General features: G+C 36.3%; 1 protein-coding gene across 3 annotated transcripts in view; it reads right to left on the bottom strand.

Moving 5' to 3' along the window:
- Lrrcc1 (leucine rich repeat and coiled-coil centrosomal protein 1) overlaps positions 1 to 18,029 on the bottom strand; it is a 40,678-nt gene that overhangs the window by 13,446 nt on the left and 9,203 nt on the right. The window contains exons 4-10 of one of the 3 annotated variants that reach the window (XM_045144153.1): positions 15,588 to 15,755; positions 13,118 to 13,293; positions 12,629 to 12,835; positions 9,152 to 9,181; positions 5,142 to 5,338; positions 4,503 to 4,650; positions 2,952 to 3,100 (exon numbers count right to left, since the gene is read on the bottom strand). In XM_045144153.1, the coding sequence (XP_045000088.1) occupies positions 2,952 to 3,100; positions 4,503 to 4,650; positions 5,142 to 5,338; positions 9,152 to 9,181; positions 12,629 to 12,835; positions 13,118 to 13,293; positions 15,588 to 15,755 (1,075 nt within the window). Of the gene's footprint in view, positions 1 to 2,951; positions 3,101 to 4,502; positions 4,651 to 5,141; positions 5,339 to 8,123; positions 8,178 to 9,151; positions 9,182 to 12,628; positions 12,836 to 13,117; positions 13,294 to 15,587; positions 15,756 to 18,029 lie in introns of those variants that run through there. The other 2 variants (XM_004656909.2, XM_045144154.1) reach the window with 2 other exon arrangements.

The following is an 18,029-nucleotide window of genomic DNA, read 5'->3' as shown; positions in this document are numbered from 1 at the left end:
AGCTAGGTAGCCACTTTGATGATTATCAAACACAATTTAAAGGCCATATTTAAACAACTATACCCATCAACTTCTCTATGATGATCATGATTTCTCCAATTCTCATTCTTATTTCTCTTCTAGTCTTTAATGGGAACAGCCTCTAAACTAGTATTCCTTTGTTTACTCTCTCAGTTCAAGTTTGACATATGACATGAGTATTAGGTAAGGGTAGAGATGCTACAGACAAGTAGAACTGGAACAGTTATCTGTACAAGACATACACACTAAACTAAGCTAAGGTAACAGTCTTGGGATATAGAGGAGATAGTAGAGAAGTAGAATCAAGAAGATGTCAGTATGAGCTGGCTGTGGGACATAATAAAGATAAAAGAAGCAGAACAGTTATTTCTGGCTTTGTGGCTGTCTGCATACTGATGATAGAACATGTATTAGAGCCAAGATATAGAATGAAAAAGTTACTCTTAAGCTCTATAGGATAACCTTAGGACACTTATGGAAAATATAGAAAGGCATTTTTAGCAGATAGTTAGAAACAATTCTGAACAATGAAGATAAATATCAGATATGATTCATATTTTGAGATATTTATTCATAGGATGACATCTATTGTCAGACCTGATATTAAATACAAGGGATATACTTGTACTTACTATAAATCTACTAAGATAAATACAGGAATATAACAACAAACAAACAATGACTATGTACCATGGAAAACAGGTAGAACAGATTTACATAAACCTTTGAAATTTAGTGGAATCAGACAAACAACTTAGGCACAGCTTCTAACACACCACAAATAATAATAGCACAATATAGAATAAAGCAAAACCTCATTCATATGCTGCTGAAAACAACAAAAGATGGAAAATGCATGAATTATAAGGAATTTTAATTATAAACAAATAGAACTAAACTAAAATAAACACACTTCCTAAGACAAGCTTTGCTTCACTCTACAAAGAGGATTCTTCTGTTACCCATAGTCTGTCTGTGACTCTGTTCCAGGAAGTCTCTGTGAACCTGCATGTAATACTATTTGTTTATGCACCTGCTGTAGACAAAAGGGCTGTTTTTTGTAGGATGTCTGAGCATGACTGACTTCCAGTCCATTCTCTCACCCCTGCCAGATCACCTTTTATCAAATTAAAGAGCATAATCTCCCAAACACACATAGGTAGGACACTGGGTGGTGGTAGAATGACTCATAGTAGACTGTATTACAGAGTGTACAGTTACTGAAGTTCTCACAAAGCACATGCTAGGTAGCGTGGTTTTTCTTATGCAACATACGTACAACATAAAAGAGAAACAGATAAGATGGTAAAAAAAAAAAAAAAAGTATCAATAGCATACACCCTTACCAGAAACTAGGGACTGGACTGGGAACTGTGTACCTGATCTTGTTACTACTGGATACACATGAAATGGAACCAGTAGCCACTTTGAAGCTCTATTTGTGGCAAACATCAACTCTAGAAACTTAAGTGTTCTTTGAAGGATAGGAAAAGACAAAACTCAACAGAAACTGTGTAGAGAAATCTAACAACCATTTGAAGGAAGGTATAACAAGAAATAATTATCAAAACATGGGGAAAGTTATTGTCACTTAGAAAGCTGGTATTTTTGTGTAATAGAATAAGACACTTGTATTAAAGATGCATTGCAGGGGAAAAAAGAAACTTAGATAAAATAGGAGATGTCAGCAACATGAAGTCTAAGTTACTCAGAATCAAACAACCTGAAATGATGCTCACAGAAGTTTAATAGTGGTACACAACCATGGTAACCAACTGCTCTTAGATTGGCTAACGGATCTGTTCAGTGGAAAGGAAGCCACATCTGGAAGGGGAAATGAGTCAGAATCATATGCAGAAAACGATTTTGTTTTCCAATGTCAAACTCCCACTAATCTTGGGCGATAAGAGGGTCTATACCCTTTAAGTTCTCTCTAAATTAATAATGGTTACTCCATTTAACTGGTGCTGACTTCACTCTCTATTAGACATTCTGCTTCTCTTTTTCAGATGGGAGCAGGGTGGGAGAAGATAAAACGACTGAGCACACTTCTCACTGACCCAGCTGAAAGGAATTGGGGAAATGAGCAAGAGTGTTGCTCTCTTGGTGAACCTGATATCAGCACAGGGGTGAAGGAGATAGACAACGAGGACACTCAACACCTAACAAAACAGAGATCCAGACACTCCTAAGAGCCCATCACTTAAGTAGACTTAAAAAGCACCCAACATGGCTCAGGGAATTTTGCAGGAGAGGAAGCAGAAAGACTGTTAGAGCTAAAAGTTGGGACATTATGCACAGAGACATTGCCTCTCCCCTATAACTGAATGCTGCCCCCACTATGCATGACCCATAATCCCTCATGGGGTTGACCTACATCCCCAATGATGAGAGCCTCTTCATAAAAGTGGAAGGGATGAGGGAAACGATGGTACCAACATGTGTTGTTTACATATGAAGTATGTACATATCTTATGAAAATAAATTTAAAAAACGAGATGAAATGGTGAAGGACAAATAAGTATGGAACGAAGAAGCAAGCCTGGCTTATGTAGTTCTAAAGCTATCACAGAATATGAGTATGTGATGAGACTGAACAGGGCCCCATAAATCTTAAAGAGAAATTTGTCAACCTGGTGAATTTATAAAATATGGTTTTCTATGGACAATGCCTGTCCACCTCTATAGTAGCCTTATTCCTTATTTATAATACTCATCTACCTGACACTTCTTAGCCGAAGGGCTCAAATAAATGTGCCCTTCATTCCCCCTTTATGTAATAAGAAAGCATTAAATCTTAAATCACATGAAAACCTCCTATTTTTTTTTCATTGTTTTTCTTTTCATGAAGCTGTAATTTAGGGCACTGTACTCCACATTCAGCATTGTTTGTGTTCTGAAACATCTTCGGGTTTACACTTCTTTCTTACCTATCTGTGGTAAGTAGAGCCAGGCTATGAACATCTTTCTTCTCACTTGCTTGTTTATGCAGCTCATCAACATAATCCATAAGTTTCTTTTCAGCTTGTTCAGCTTTCCATCTCATCTCTCTCTCTTGGTCTAGTTGTTCTACAAGCGACTAAACAAGAAACAAAACAAAGCAAACAAAACAATATCATATGAACTTAGAAAAGTTAATTAATTTCTCACTAAACAACATTATATGAACTTAGAAAAGTTACTTAATTTCTCACTGTCTCAATTTTTTTTCATTTATCTGTGTGAATAAGGGTACCTATCTCAAATAGTTGCAATAAAAAGTAAACAAAGTAACAGAAGTACACAGAATAGTACCTAGATCATAAAAACTTAATTATAACATCTTGGCCACTATTATGAAAATTACAGATGTCCATCCTATTACTGAAAGAACAGTATATAATAGAATCAAAACAATAACTAGTATTCCAACATGTAAAATAGGGAAAAGCTAACAAATTAACATGTTCTAAAAATATTCAACATATGTTTGAACAAATCTTGAATATTTCAAAAAGATTGAGCATCTCTGAAGCTGAGTCCAAAATTAAGTTTCATGTCAGTCCATGTAGAATATTATTTTTAGTATATTATTAAAAATATATTTCTTTGAAAAAATCTATTGTTTTTTTCAGGTATGTGTAAGGTCTGACATCCTCCACTCCCAAGAACAACAGAAGCACACAAGGAACCATGAACTTTAGAAATATGAAATTAGGCTGGTAGGTTAGCTCAGTTTGTAAAGTGGGTGCCTCAGTCATGAGTACCTGTGTTTGATCCCCAGTACCCATGTAAAAATTTCAGCTGTGGTATGTTTGTCTGTAATCCCACCAGTGATAAGGTATTCCTGGGGCTTGCTGGCCAGTCAGTTTAGCATAACTGGTGGGTCAATGAGAACCTCTATCTCAAAATCTTGGATGGTATTCCTCCTGAGGAAGACACGTGAACTTATCCTGTGACTTCCACACAAATGTGCATGCACATTTACACACATGTATTCTAACATACACACATCCCCAAAAATAAAAGAAATAAAAAACAAGTTACAAGTGATTTCAATTAAATGTGATTTACATGTATAATTTCTATTCCCTAAAAATTACAAGAGGTTTGGAGAGATGGCTCTGTGACTGAAGGTGCTTGTTTGCAAAGCCTGATAGCCTGGCTTCAATTCTTCGTTACCCACGTAAAGCCAGATGCACAACATTGGCACATGAGGCTGGAGTTCCTATACAGTTGCAGGAGGCCTTGGTGCACCCATACACACACACACTCTCTCTCTCTCTCTCTGTCTGCCTCTTTCTCTCAAATAACAAATAAATATTTAAAAATTACAAAAGAAGTTATGTTACACAAAAATCTGGGTATAAGGAATGAAAAAAAGGTCAATCATCATCGCTTAATAAAATTACATAGTATTTTTTACTCAGAAATACATGGTTACTTTTTCTAGGTCTTTACACTTATAACTAAGATTAATTTTTTAAATTTCCAAATCATACCCGGTAAGTGTTGTCTTCCAAGCTACTTTTGTCTACCTTAATTATCTCATTCTTGCAGTCATCTAATTCTTGTAATGCATTACAGTTTGCTAAAGATGATCTCACGTATAAATCTTTCAAGTAAGGTTGTCTCATTTTTCGATTACAACTATAAAGAACACAGAAGATAATTCAAAAGACATTATTTATACTACTCTCTAATATGAACACTTAAAATCATATATGCAAACAGTATTGTTAAAAAAAGATAAATAAGGGCTGGAGAGATGGCTCAGTGATTAAGGTGCTTACCTGCAAAGCCTAGGGGACCTGAGCTTGATTCCCCAGGACTTACACAAAGCCAGATGCACAAGGTGGTACATGCATCTGGAGTTCATTTGCAGTGGCTGGACGCCCTGGTACACCCATTCTCTCTCTCTCTGTCTCACTCAAATAAATAAAATAAAATAAATGAATAAAGTAATAGTAATCCAGGGCTGGAGAGCAGTTAAGGCACTTGCCTGTAAAACCAAAGGACCCATATTTGATTCTCCAGGACCCATGTAAGCCAGATGTACAAAGTGGTGCACACATCTAGAGATTGTTTGCAGCATCTGGAGGCCCCGGCAGTATTTGGAATACTAAAACTATAGTAAGTACCTTATAAAAGCACTGTTGTTTTTATTGTGATGCTTAATAGTTTGAATAGTTCTGGCATAATATGGGATTTTTGATCTTCTAGGAATTTTTCTATGGCATTCTTTTTTGTTTCCACAGTCACTTTCAGAAGTTATATCTGTGTCTCTTTTTGGTCTGAGTTCTTTCTCAGGAACATCATTTATTAAAGAATTAGAAGTCTAGAATACAAAAACAAAATGTCAAAAGTTCTACTCAGCAAAAAGGCATAAAGAATTAAATTTTTTTAATTATAAAATTTATAGATTATAGATTTTATAAGATGTATAAACTAGATATCTTTGAAAGTGAGTATAAGAAATTCAGTTTCTGACATAGACAAGAAAGCTTTTACAAGCTTATCTTGTCTAAAGACCCATAGCGGTAAAAATTGTTGAAATGGAAATGAAATGAAAAATATCTAAAGACCTTATAAAGCAAACAAAAACATGATTATCTTAGATAAGGACAGAGACTTAAAAAAATAAACCAGATCAGAGTCAGGTTTCGGCCTGAGAATAGTTGACAGTCAGTTCCATGCAGGGAGTCCAAATAAAAGGCTGGTTGGTGGTTAAAAAGCAGAGGTAACAGAAGCCAGACTACACCCGTCTCAGTAAATGTAAGAGCAATGACAAATGAACTGATGTATAATAGAAGAAAGTACACTTTTAAGTCATATGCAATTAATGCTGAAGACAAAAACATTAATACTTTTTGGAAGACTATTACAGAATCTAAGCATCTCTACATATAACATTCATAATATCTAGGATATGTTCCAAAATTACTCATACAATTAAGGAGATGGCTCAGTGGTTAAGAGAACTTGTCTTCCACTTAAGCATGAAGACCTCTTGGGCCAGAGACTACCAAGCTTGACTCCCCAAACCCATGTTAAAAAGCTGGGCAGGTCCACTCATGTCTGTAATTCCAGTACCCACTTGACCAATAATAGAAGGACCGTGCACACACCACACCAAACACACATGCAAAAACAACAACAAAATTACAATAAAAATAAAGGAATGAAGATGCACAAGGGGGCTCACGCTTTTGGAGTTCATTTGCAGTGGCTGGAAGCCCTGGTGCGCCCATTCTCACTCACTCTCTCTCTCTCTATCTGCCTCTTTCTCTCTCTGTCACTCTCAAATAAATAAATAAAAATGAACAAATTTTTTTTAAAAAAGGAATGATCTACTCTGAAAAGAAAAGGCAATAAACTATTTGAATAAGTAGATAAGAACTTTGAAACGTAACATATACTCACTAGGTCACTAGGAAGAATTATAACCAAAGACACATTTAAGAAATGGGCATGGTTGCACATGCTTATAATCCCAACTCTTGTGGTAGAGGCAGGCAGATTATGAGGTCAAGGCCAGCCTGTGCTACAGAGAAAGAGAGAGCTCAAATAACCAAAACAAGGGCTGGAGAGATGGCTTAGCAGTTAAAGGTGCATGCCTGCACAGTCTAAGGACCCAGGTTTGATTCTCCAGTTCCCAAGTAAACCAGATGCACATAGTGGTGCATGTGTCTGGAGTTCATTTGCAGTGGCTAGAGGCCCTGGCATGCCCATTCTAACTCTCTCTGTCTCTCCCTTCCTCTCTCTTTAATAAATAAAAATAAATCTTAAAAAAAAACAAAATAAGTTTGTAAGGATATGGAAAAATGGGAACCCTTACAAACTGCTAGTATGGATATAAATGGTACAGGTACTTGGAAAAGTGCAGTTCCTCAAAAGGTAGAAGATACGACCAAGTAATGGTATCTCTAAGTGTACAGCCAAGAGAATTTAAGACATATCCAATGCAAACCTGAATATGAATGTTCTTAGTGGTATTTGTCATAGTAGCCAAAGGGGAAATTACTCACATGTCTATAAAGCAGTGGACAGAGAGTGGAAGCAATGAGGTAATGGTAGTGAAGATACAGATGAATGTGACAATGGTGACAAACCTTGACAATCTAATGCAAAGTGAAAGAAGCCACAGAAGACCACATATCATGACTGCACTGATAACAAGTATTTACAATAGGCAAGTCCATAGAGAAAAATATATATATGGTTGCTTTAGGTTGGAGGGGGGAAGAAAATGAGTAGTGATTACTAATGGGGGGAGGGGAACAGGAGTAAGAGAGAGGGAGGGAGGATGAATAAATGAAAATGAATGGACATGCATGTGCTACTTTGAGCATCTAGCTTTACCTGGGCACTGGAAAATCAAACCCAGGCCAGCAGGCTTTACAAGCAAGCACCTCTAACCGCTGAGCAATCTCCTCAACCTGAAGCCATTATACACTTTTAATGACTATATGCTGATTACAGGGCTAATAATACATTTACAAAGAAAAAAAAAAACCAAAGGAAAAATATGTACATTATAAACACAATAAAGGTGGAGCAAGTACATTAACATTAGATTAAAAGAGACTTCACAGGCTGGGGAGATGGCTTAGCAGTTAAGGTACTTGCCTGCAAAGCTAAAGAACCCAGGCTTAATTCCCCAGTACCCTCGTAAACCCAGAAGCACAGGAGGCACTTGTATCTGGAGTTTGTTTGCAGTGTCTAGAAGCCCTGATGTGCCCATTATCTCTCTCTACCTTCCTATTTCTCTCCTCTCTCTTAAGAAATAGACAAATAAATACATAAAATAGACTTCACAAAGAAAATATTTTCAGAGATGAAGAAAATTCATAATAATAGAAGGTCAATTCTTCAGAAGAAAAAGCAATCATAAATGTATATGTAGTGAAGTGTGTCAAGGTAGAAAGGAAAGTTGAAATAATTAAAGAAAAAATCTTCCATTATAGATTTTGATATTATTTCTGCAGTAATGGATACAATTAGACAAAACAACAAAAGAAACCAAAACACAAATCCCAAAGTGAAACAAAGAATCAGCAACTGACAGAACAATCAATAAAGACGTGGATCATTTGAAAATAGTACCAATCATGCTAACTTACCTTCACAAAACATATTCTTTATAAGAGCAGAAAGAACATTCACTTAGGTAGACCATATCCTTGACTATAAGTTTCATTGCATTTTAAAAGGCTGAAATTCAGAATATGGTCTCTGAACATTATGGAAGTAAATTTAAAGATTATCAATAACGTATCTATAGAGGCACAATTACTTGAAAACTGATAAAAGCCATGCCGAACACATCTTTAAATCAAAGAAGAAATTACAAGGCAAATTAGAAAATATCTCTAAATATCAAAATTTCTGGGATGCCATTAAAGGAGGTATTGAAGGAAAATAATTACTTCAAAACTTTTAGAAGATTTATAATAAAATGACATAAGTGCTTATATTAGGAAACTGAAGGGCATGGTAGATCATGACTATAATCCCAGCTCAGAGAGTGTCAACACATGTAGACCTAAATATACAAGATAAAAACAAAGAACTTTCAGAAAATAAAAATATTATTCTTGGTACTTGAGGACTAATAAAAATTTTTAAATTCATAGAGACTAGGAACCACAGAACTTAAAAATGAGAGAGCATTAAATATTTTCCAAAGGAACTATTGTACAAGATGTGTTTGAAAAATACTAGTATCCAGGATATAGAATAAATTTGTACAAGTTGGTAATAGATAAATAACCCAATATGAATAAACTTTTCACAAAAGAAAATTAAATTAGGATATATAAACTCAGTAGCAAGGCTGAAATAAATTTTAATGCTAACACCAGATACTGGTGAGAATATGGAACACCTGGAAAAAGTCAGTCACATATTGTTAGTGGGACTAAAATGGGACTATACCATGGGGAGGGAAACAAAACACTCTGGCTATTCTTATAAAACTAAATGTACTACTACTATATAACTCAAAAATTTAATTTTTAGATAAATGCAGAAACTACATAAATTCTTTGAGATGGAACAACATGCATTCTAAGAAAACAATGGGTAATTAAAAAAATTCAAGGAGGAAATTAAAAAAATTCTTAGGAACACAAATGAAAATACAACCTACCAGATTATCTGGGACGCAATCAAGGCAGTCCTAAGAGAAAAGTTTGTAGGTATAAGTGCACACATCAAGAAATTATTCTCAACCTAATAATCCACCTCACAGCTCTTGAGTAACAGCAACAAGCCAACTCCAAACCCAGTAGATGGCAGTAAATAATAATCAGTGCAGAAGTTAATGAAATAGCCACTAAAAGAACAATACACAGAATTAACCAGAGTTGGTTGGTTGTGAAAATAAATGAGACTGATAAACCCTTAGCCAAACTAACAAAAAGGAGCAGACAAAATTAAGAGAAAAAAGGCTAAAAAAGATCCTCAATGAAATTCAAAGCATTTGAAAGTACTTTGAAAACATGTAACAAAAAGCCAGAAAATCTAGAGTAAGTGGAAAAACTTCTAAACCCATATACTCTTCTAAAGTTAAAAGTGGAGGATATTAATAACTTAAATGGACCCCATTACAGGCTATGAAATTGAAGTTGTAATTAAGATTCTCCCAAAGAAAAGCTCTCGACCAGATGGATTCACCACAGCATTCTATCATCAAACTTAAGGACAATCTAATGTCAATTCTTCTGAAGGTATTAATCCACAACACAGAAAGAGAAAGAAACCTCCAAATTTATATCACTACACAGGATACAGACACAACCAAAAAGAAAACTACAGATCAATTTCCCTGGTGAACACAGATATACAAATTCTTTTTTTTTTTTTTTTAGGTAGAGTCTTACTCTATCTCATATTGGCCTGGGATTCACTACATAGTCCCAGGCTTGCTTTGAACTCACAGTGATCCTCCTACCTTTGCTTGCCAAGTGTTAGAATTAAAGGTGTGTGCCACTAGGCCCAGCAATTTTTTTTTTTAAATTTATTTATTTGAGAGCAACAGACACAGAGAGAAAGACAGATAGAGGGAGAGAGAGAGAGAATGGGCGCACCAGGGCTTCCAGCCTCTGCAAATGAACTCCAGACGCGTGCGCCCCCTTGTGCATCTGGCTAACGTGGGACCTGAGGAACCGAGCCTCGAACCGGGGTCCTTAGGCTTCACAGGCAAGCGCTTAACTGCTAAGCCATCTCTCTAGCCCGGCCCAGCAATTCTTAACAAAAGCAGCATACAAAATGAATCCAAGAACACTTCAAGATCACATTACCAAGTAGGATTCATTTCAGGTATGCAAGATTGGTTCAACATATACAAATTAGTAGATGGAAGAATCAACATTGTGAAAACGTCTATACTACCAAAAATAATTTACAGATTCAATGTAATTCCCATCAAAATTCCAATGATGTTTGTTTCAGTGCTCTAAAAATTAATCTAAGAATTCCATATGGAATCACAAAAGAACATAAATAGCCAAAGGAATCCTAAATAAAACGAACACATCAGGAGACATCATATTACCTGATCACAAATTACACTACAGGGCAATAGTTATAAAGACAACATGATACTGGCACCAAAACACACATATAGACCAATGGAACAGAATAGGACCCAGAAAGAAAGCTATACTGCTTTGGCCAACTTACTTTGCAAACAAAAAGGCCAAAATATTCAGTGGAAAACAGTTCATTCAATAAATGGTGCTGGCAAAACTGGATAACCACTTGCAGAAGGAGATCCTTATCTTTCTCCCTATATAAATAACAACAAAAGGAGGTCAAAGACCTAAATCTAACACATTAAATAGGGCTGGAAAGATGGCTTAGTGGTTAAGATGCTTGCCTGCAAAGCCTAAGGACCCAGGTTCAGTTTCCCAGAGCCCACATAAGCCAGATGTGCAAGGTGGCTCATGCATCTGGAGTTTGTTTGCAGTGGCCAGAGGCCCTAGCGTGCCCATTCTCTTTTCTCTCAAATAAATAAAAATTTAAAAAAAAATAAAGTTAAAACCTTAAACACAGAAAGTGTTGGGAAAAAAATAGGGAACACTCTGCAGGACATAGACATAAGTAATAACTTTCTAGATAGAACTCAAATAGCACAGGAAATATACCAACGAATCAACAAATGGGAATACATGAAATTAAAAGTTTCTGCACAGCAAAATAAATCATCAAAGTGAACAGTCTACAGAATGGGAGAAAATTTTTCCTACCTATACATCAGCCAAAGGGCTAATAACCGGAGTTTACAAAGAACTGCAAAAATTAAACAGTAAAAAAAGTAAAACTACCAACCACTAAATGGGCAAATGAACTGAACAGACAGTTCACAAAAGAAGAAATTCAAATGACCAATAAGTACTTGTTGCAGACAAGCTTCACTTTGCTGGGTGAATATGATTCACTTCAAGCTTACAGATCCAGGGGGAAGTTCCATCAGTGGCTTAAGAAGCTGCTTCCACACACACCAACAGAGAGACACAACCAAACAGCCTGGGAAAATAAAAAGCAATAAGCACAAAACAGCAATAAGCAGCAAGGAACCACCAGAACTCAGACTGCTCTGCATACCTTTGGGCTAGAAATCAGATCTGCCCCTAGTGACACCTCCTCTAGCCAGAGATCCAAGTTACAAGCTTTAATAAAACTCCTGAGTCTATGGATGACAGACATTCAAACTACTACAGTACTTAAACACACACACACAAAACCAAAGTTCAACATTCCAAGCTATCAGAGAAATGCAAATTAAAACTTTGAGATGCCACCTTCCCCCATTGAAATGGCTATCATCAAGAAAACAGAAAACAAACACTGGTAAGGATGCAGGCAGAGAGGAACCCTCATCCCCTGTTGATGGGAGTGTAATCTAGTATAGCCACCATAGAAATCAGTAAGGAGATATCTCTAAAAGCTAGAAATGGACTTCCCAAAGGACCAGCTGTTCCACTCCTGGGCATATACCCTAAGGACTTCACACTCCACTACAGGGAAACTTGAACATCCATGTTTACTGCAGATTCTATTTACAATAGCTGAAAATTAGCCAAGATGCCCATCAAAAGATGAGTTAATAATGAAAATGTGATACATATACAAAATGGAATTCTATTCAGTTGTATGGAAAAATGAAATTTGCAGGAGAATGGATATTTGGAAAGAACCATATTAAATGAAGTGACTCAAACTGAGAAAGACTAAAACCACATATTCTCTCTGATATGTAGATTTAGCATGTATAGTATAGAGGGCAAATGTAAATTACACTTATAAAGACAACACTATAACCAAAAGTGAATATAAAGAGATAAGCTAGCAGAAGGGGGAAGGGCAAAAGAATACATGTAACATAAGGGAGAGGAGAATTAGGTGCAAGAGGGAGAAGCAGGGACAGGAATTTAAAAAAAAAATTACACTTCATAATGCCAGACTATGATAACTAAAATAAATAATAAATTACAAATAAATAAATAACCCAATTCATCCAATATAGTATTTCTGGCTAACTTGTAAATTTTACTTTATACTTTTTTTTACTTAACTACTTTTTCTTCAATAAACATCTTTAGAAAAACAGGAAAAAAGTTACTTCATTGAGAAGCTGTAATATTTGATCATCTATCTTCTGAAATTTCATCTCATTTTGAAAATCATTTTCATGATTAATTTTCTCTTGCTCAGAAGACGGACACACAGACAAAAATGAGGTCACCGCAGTGTCTGTCGGAGTGCTTGCAAGCTCCAGAGGTGGCAACACGTCCATGGGTGGGGCTACCACTGGCATGCTGCCAACTACCTGCCACAGAGAACAAAGAAAAGAGCTTCAAAATTCATGTTCATTTAATACCTGCATACTTAAATTTGAAAGCACATTTAATATTAGAAGAAATAAGTAGGGTTGGGAAGATGGCTTAGTGGTTAAAGGTGCTTGCAAAGCCTCCTAGGCAGAGTTTGATCTGTCCCAGCACCCACATAAAGCTCTGCTCTCGATGTCCATATGTAAACCAGGTCATGCGAATCACACACACATGCCCACATACACATACATAAACAAATAATTAAAAAATTAACATTATACCTCATCTTCACTTATATTCAGGGGGGAGGCAGAAGAAACTAAATTATCTAAAAGACCTTCTAAGCACTGTAGACGCGATGAGTTCATTTCTGCCATATTTACTGGCTCACCAAATATGTTCTTGCAATCTAAGATTCTCAGCTGTGGCAAAGTTTGTAGAATGATTGCTCTGTACCCTTGGAGACAAACAATAGAAATTGAAAGTGTTTTACAAAGAGGTTAAGTATTTCTAAAATAAACCAAGCTGCTAGATACATCATATGATTGAGAAAATCAGCCCCAGAAAGCAGTAATAAAACTCATTATGACCACTACTACTCAGCTTCTTTTTTTTTTAATTTTTATTAGCATTTTCCATGATTATAAAAAAGTATCCCATGGTAACTCCCCCCCCCACACTTTCCTTACTCAGCTTCTTAAGCATGTAATCAATGAACACACACACACACACAGAAAAACATCACCTCGCCTTTCCCAACCATACTCTAGATAGTCAAAACACCCAGTGCTGAAAAATAACCTTGGGGTCATGAATGTATGAAGCCAGCAGCAATTTATTTTGGGATGGAATGTACACATGTTATTTTGTTATATATGACTAACATAAATTCCCCTACTGAGACATTGCTAAAGTCATCTTTCCCTTGATAAAGACACATAGCTGATACCAGGTTGTGTGTTCTATCAAGTATCCAAGAACAATATATTTTATCTAAGTATAATTATAAGCAACCTAAAAAAAGTAACGTGTTAAAGTGACATGTAACAATAAGGAGCTTTCAAATTTTGCTCAATTTTTTTTTTTTTTTTTTTTTTTTTTAGGTAGGAACTCACTCTGTAGGCCAGTCTGACTTTGAATTGATGGTGATCCTTTTACCTCAGCCACCTGAGTGCTAGGATTAAAGGTGTACACCATCATACTTGGATTTGCTCAAGAAATTTAAAGACTAAATTAACTCTTAGAAAGATCAATGATGTATTTGAAAAAATCTCAAGAAGAGAGAAATTTAGTTAAGTCAGTTTTAAAATGATTTAAAAAATTAGTTTTGTATGTATGGGTGCATGTGTGCCACACATGCCTTATCACTTTGCCTCTGGCTTTATGTGGATGCTTGGGAGTTGAACTCAGGCTAACAGACTTTTCAAGCCAACAATTCTAACCATTGAGCCATCTCCCTGACCTCAGTTTCAGTTTCAAAGCTTTTGGGAAAAGTAATTTCCGCAGTTTCCCTTTAATTGTGGACAATTTTAGAAACTTTTTCTTCCAAAAATTTCCCCCCAAACTCTCAAATCTGTTCTGGTTTTCAGACAAATTTTATCATTAAATGGTCTTAGGAAAATGATTATTAAATATACTTCCTGTGCAATAATCGAAATTGGTGGCCATGCTGCAGGCTACCACCGCCAAGATGCACTTGAAAGAGAAACAAGCCTCTGAAGCCAACATACACCCAACTACCCTCCAGAAGGTAGACACCATCTGTTGGTTTTCTCTTACTGCTTGGTTAAGAAACAGGAGAGGTACATTCTAGAAATAGCACCCTATTCTACTTTATCTTTGCCACCGTGATTGACTCTTAATTGGAGTAAATGGAATTTTAGCATTACCACCTACATACAAGCTCAAACTTTTTTTTTTTTTTTTTTTGAGGCAAGCCTGACAGACTGCCCCCCTTTTAATGAGAGCGTGGGGAAGAGGAACAGAGAAAGAGAAAGGGAGGGAATTGGTGTGCCAGGACCTCCAGCCACTGTAATAGAACTCCAGAGGCGTGTACCACCTTGTGCACCTGGCTTAAGTGGTGGAGAGTCGAACACAGGTCCTCAGGCTTCACAGGCAAGCACCTTAACTGCTAAGCCATCTCTCCAGCCCAAGTTCAAGCTTTTAAAAGAAGTATTTACTTATTAGCAATGTAATAATTCTCAAAAGGTACATATTAATTTTTCCAACATTTCCTCATCTCCAGCTATTAAGTTCTCCTCCACAGAGTTACTTTGTTTTTCTTGGGAGACACATACATCACACACACACACACACACACACACACACAAGTCACAAATATGTGTAATATAAATCAGCTGTTACTTTTTTTTACACAAGTGATAGATTATATGTAACACTTGATTTTATTTCTCTTACTGTATCTTGGAGCTATAGATATTATAGTATCTTACTATACCATTAGTAGGTAAAGAATTTCTGTATTCTTCTTTTCATGGGTATACAGCATTTCATTATTAAAATACACCATAATGGTAAGAGTGTAACTTTGGAGCACTTACTCATCAATTATACAACTGTCTAAACAGTATCAATCTGTTCATCTTGTGTGCTTCTTTTAACAAATGAAGCTAACTGTTTATATTTTCTCTCTATAGAAGATTTTGCAAAGCCTAAGACTACAACCGTTATAACACTAATTTAAAAAATGAAGACTCAATTAACTGTTACAAAAATATTAACTTTTCATACCTGGTGCATGACAGACAGGATTACCCTCTCCATCCTTCTCTAGAATAAGATTGGTCAAAAAATGCAGTCCTACTGTACACTGAAGTAAATGATGGATACTGTCTACACAATTACTATGCAGGTCAATATATCTAAGTTTATACTTCAGTCCATGAAGAGGCATCAACCCTGCAACAAGAAAAAAACTGTGCTGAAGGCAAAGCAGCAGCATTAATACTCTACTATAATGCTGTAATGCATGTATCTAATGACCAGTGAGCAGTTTTGAAGTTTAGCATGTTACTTAGTCCCCAAGGTTCCTGGGCTCTGGGTCCAAAAGAAACAAAGCAAAACAAAAGCATGTGTTCTTGGTTAATCATGCATTTATATGAGGACATGCACAAAGCCAGGCTTTGGATACTCCCCATACATTATTTTTGATTAAAAGATTTATGTAAAATTGTATAACACTTTAACTTAATAAACACTATTTGGGATTTTTCTTGTATGCATTTTATAGGAGTGGTACTTGGTCCACCTCACACTTCAGTAACTATTGTGGATAAGCACTTTGCCAGGCCTGAAAATACTTGGATTTTCTTTCCCACACCAGAACTTTCTGCAAAGTGGAGGCAACTTGTTGAGCAAAAATAAAGCCTGGAAGTATGAGGAAGGTGACCCTTTCCAGGATACCTATCATAGGGGACACCTGGGTCTTCATAATAGATGAATACCCATTTCCTTTTTTTTTTGGAGGACTATTCTGGGATGAACTCTACATTGTTCCTTGAATTTCACTTCACCACTCTGCTTAGTTTAGTTCTTTTCATATTTGACTTTACTCCTTTTTTTCTGTTTCTTGAAAATGACTGCAATATCCTTTTCTTTCCAATGTTGTTTTTTGATTAACTTCTATTTGCATTTCTGGCACACTGAGAAACTTCTGATCACCTTGGTAAGGTCTGATTTCCTGTTCTTCATTTACACAGTAGTTAGTTGTACGTCTTCATAATTAGTCACATTATTAGTTCTCCTTCTTTGCTAAGTTTCAGGGTACCCAGGGCTTGCTTCTAGGTCCCCTTCCCTGTATACTCTGTGCAATCAAGTTTTAAGGCTACAAATACCATTCAGTGCTTTGATTACCAAATCTACAAGTCAAATCATGGCCTCTCCACTCTACCTTTGAACTGCAGATTATATACATACATGTTCAATGTTCTCTAATCTATGATCCTTATTTCTTATCCCATATCACTAAACCTGCTTTCAATTTATAGCATGTCAATAAATATTACCATTCACATATTAATCCAGAGACAATTACCTTTGGGCTTTCTTTTATTTCTTCTCCAGTTCGCCGAAAATCTACTCTCTACTAAGCAACCATTTACAAACTTTATTATGCTTCTCCCAGGAATAACACTTTCTAATGACTACCTTGTATACCCCAGATAAAATGCAAATTCCTTATCCTACTTACAAAAGCTATACTGACCCAGGTTTTACCTACTTTTTCTTTTCCCTTCTTTTTTTTTTTTTTTTAAATATTTTTTGTTCATTTTTTATTTATTTATTTGGGATCGACAGACACAGGGAGAAAGACAGATAGAGGGAGAGAGAATGGGCGCGCCAAGGCTTCTAGCCACTGCAAACGAACTCCAGACGTGTGCGCCCCCTTCTGCATCTGGCTAACATGGGACCTGGGGAACCGAGCCTTGAACCGGGGTCCTTAGATTTCACAGGCAAGCGCTTAACTGCTAAGCCATCTCTCCAGCCCTCTTTTCCCTTCTTAATGATTAACTCCTTAACTGCTTTGCTCTACTATACTAGCTCTCTGTGTGTGTGCACATGTGCAAGCGCACACACTCATGGTCATGCATCTGCCTGCCGTCACACCATGAGCACTGGCATACTAGGATTACCGAAACTTCTGGCTTTTTACATGGGATCTGGGCACCAAACTCTGGTACTGCAGCTTAAGGTGAGTACTTTATCCACTGAGTCATTTCCTCAGGTTGTAGCAGCTTTCCTAACAAGGAAGGCTTGACATTGCTATGTGGTCTTTGTATGCTACCATCATATAAATTATTCTTTAATGCAATGTTTCTGAGAATACAAAATATTAACATTCTAATAATCATTTATATTAGAACTTGAGTTTCATGCTTTTTAGGGTTTTTATCAAATATGGACATTTATACAACTATATCTGAAACAAGAGTGTCACCACTCCAAAGATTTCTTCTGTTTTTATGTCATAAACTTTCCCCCTCATTTTCAGCCCTTGGCAATCTACCATCTGTTTTCTGCTATGGTGCTACTTAATGTCAGAACTGACAAACAGTACAGCCGTGTGTAATCTGCGTCACTGTCAATATCAGTTTACTCATTTTTAGTTCCAGGTAGCATCCACTATACTAATGCTTCACAATTTGTTTATCCATTTACCAAGTGTAAAAATCT

The sequence above is a fragment of the Jaculus jaculus genome, chromosome 2 (assembly GCF_020740685.1).
Source record: "Jaculus jaculus isolate mJacJac1 chromosome 2, mJacJac1.mat.Y.cur, whole genome shotgun sequence".
In the NCBI taxonomy this organism is placed as follows: domain Eukaryota; kingdom Metazoa; phylum Chordata; class Mammalia; order Rodentia; family Dipodidae; genus Jaculus; species Jaculus jaculus.
Note: the sequence above shows the minus strand (reverse complement) of the source record. Positions and strands in the feature narration are given on the sequence as shown.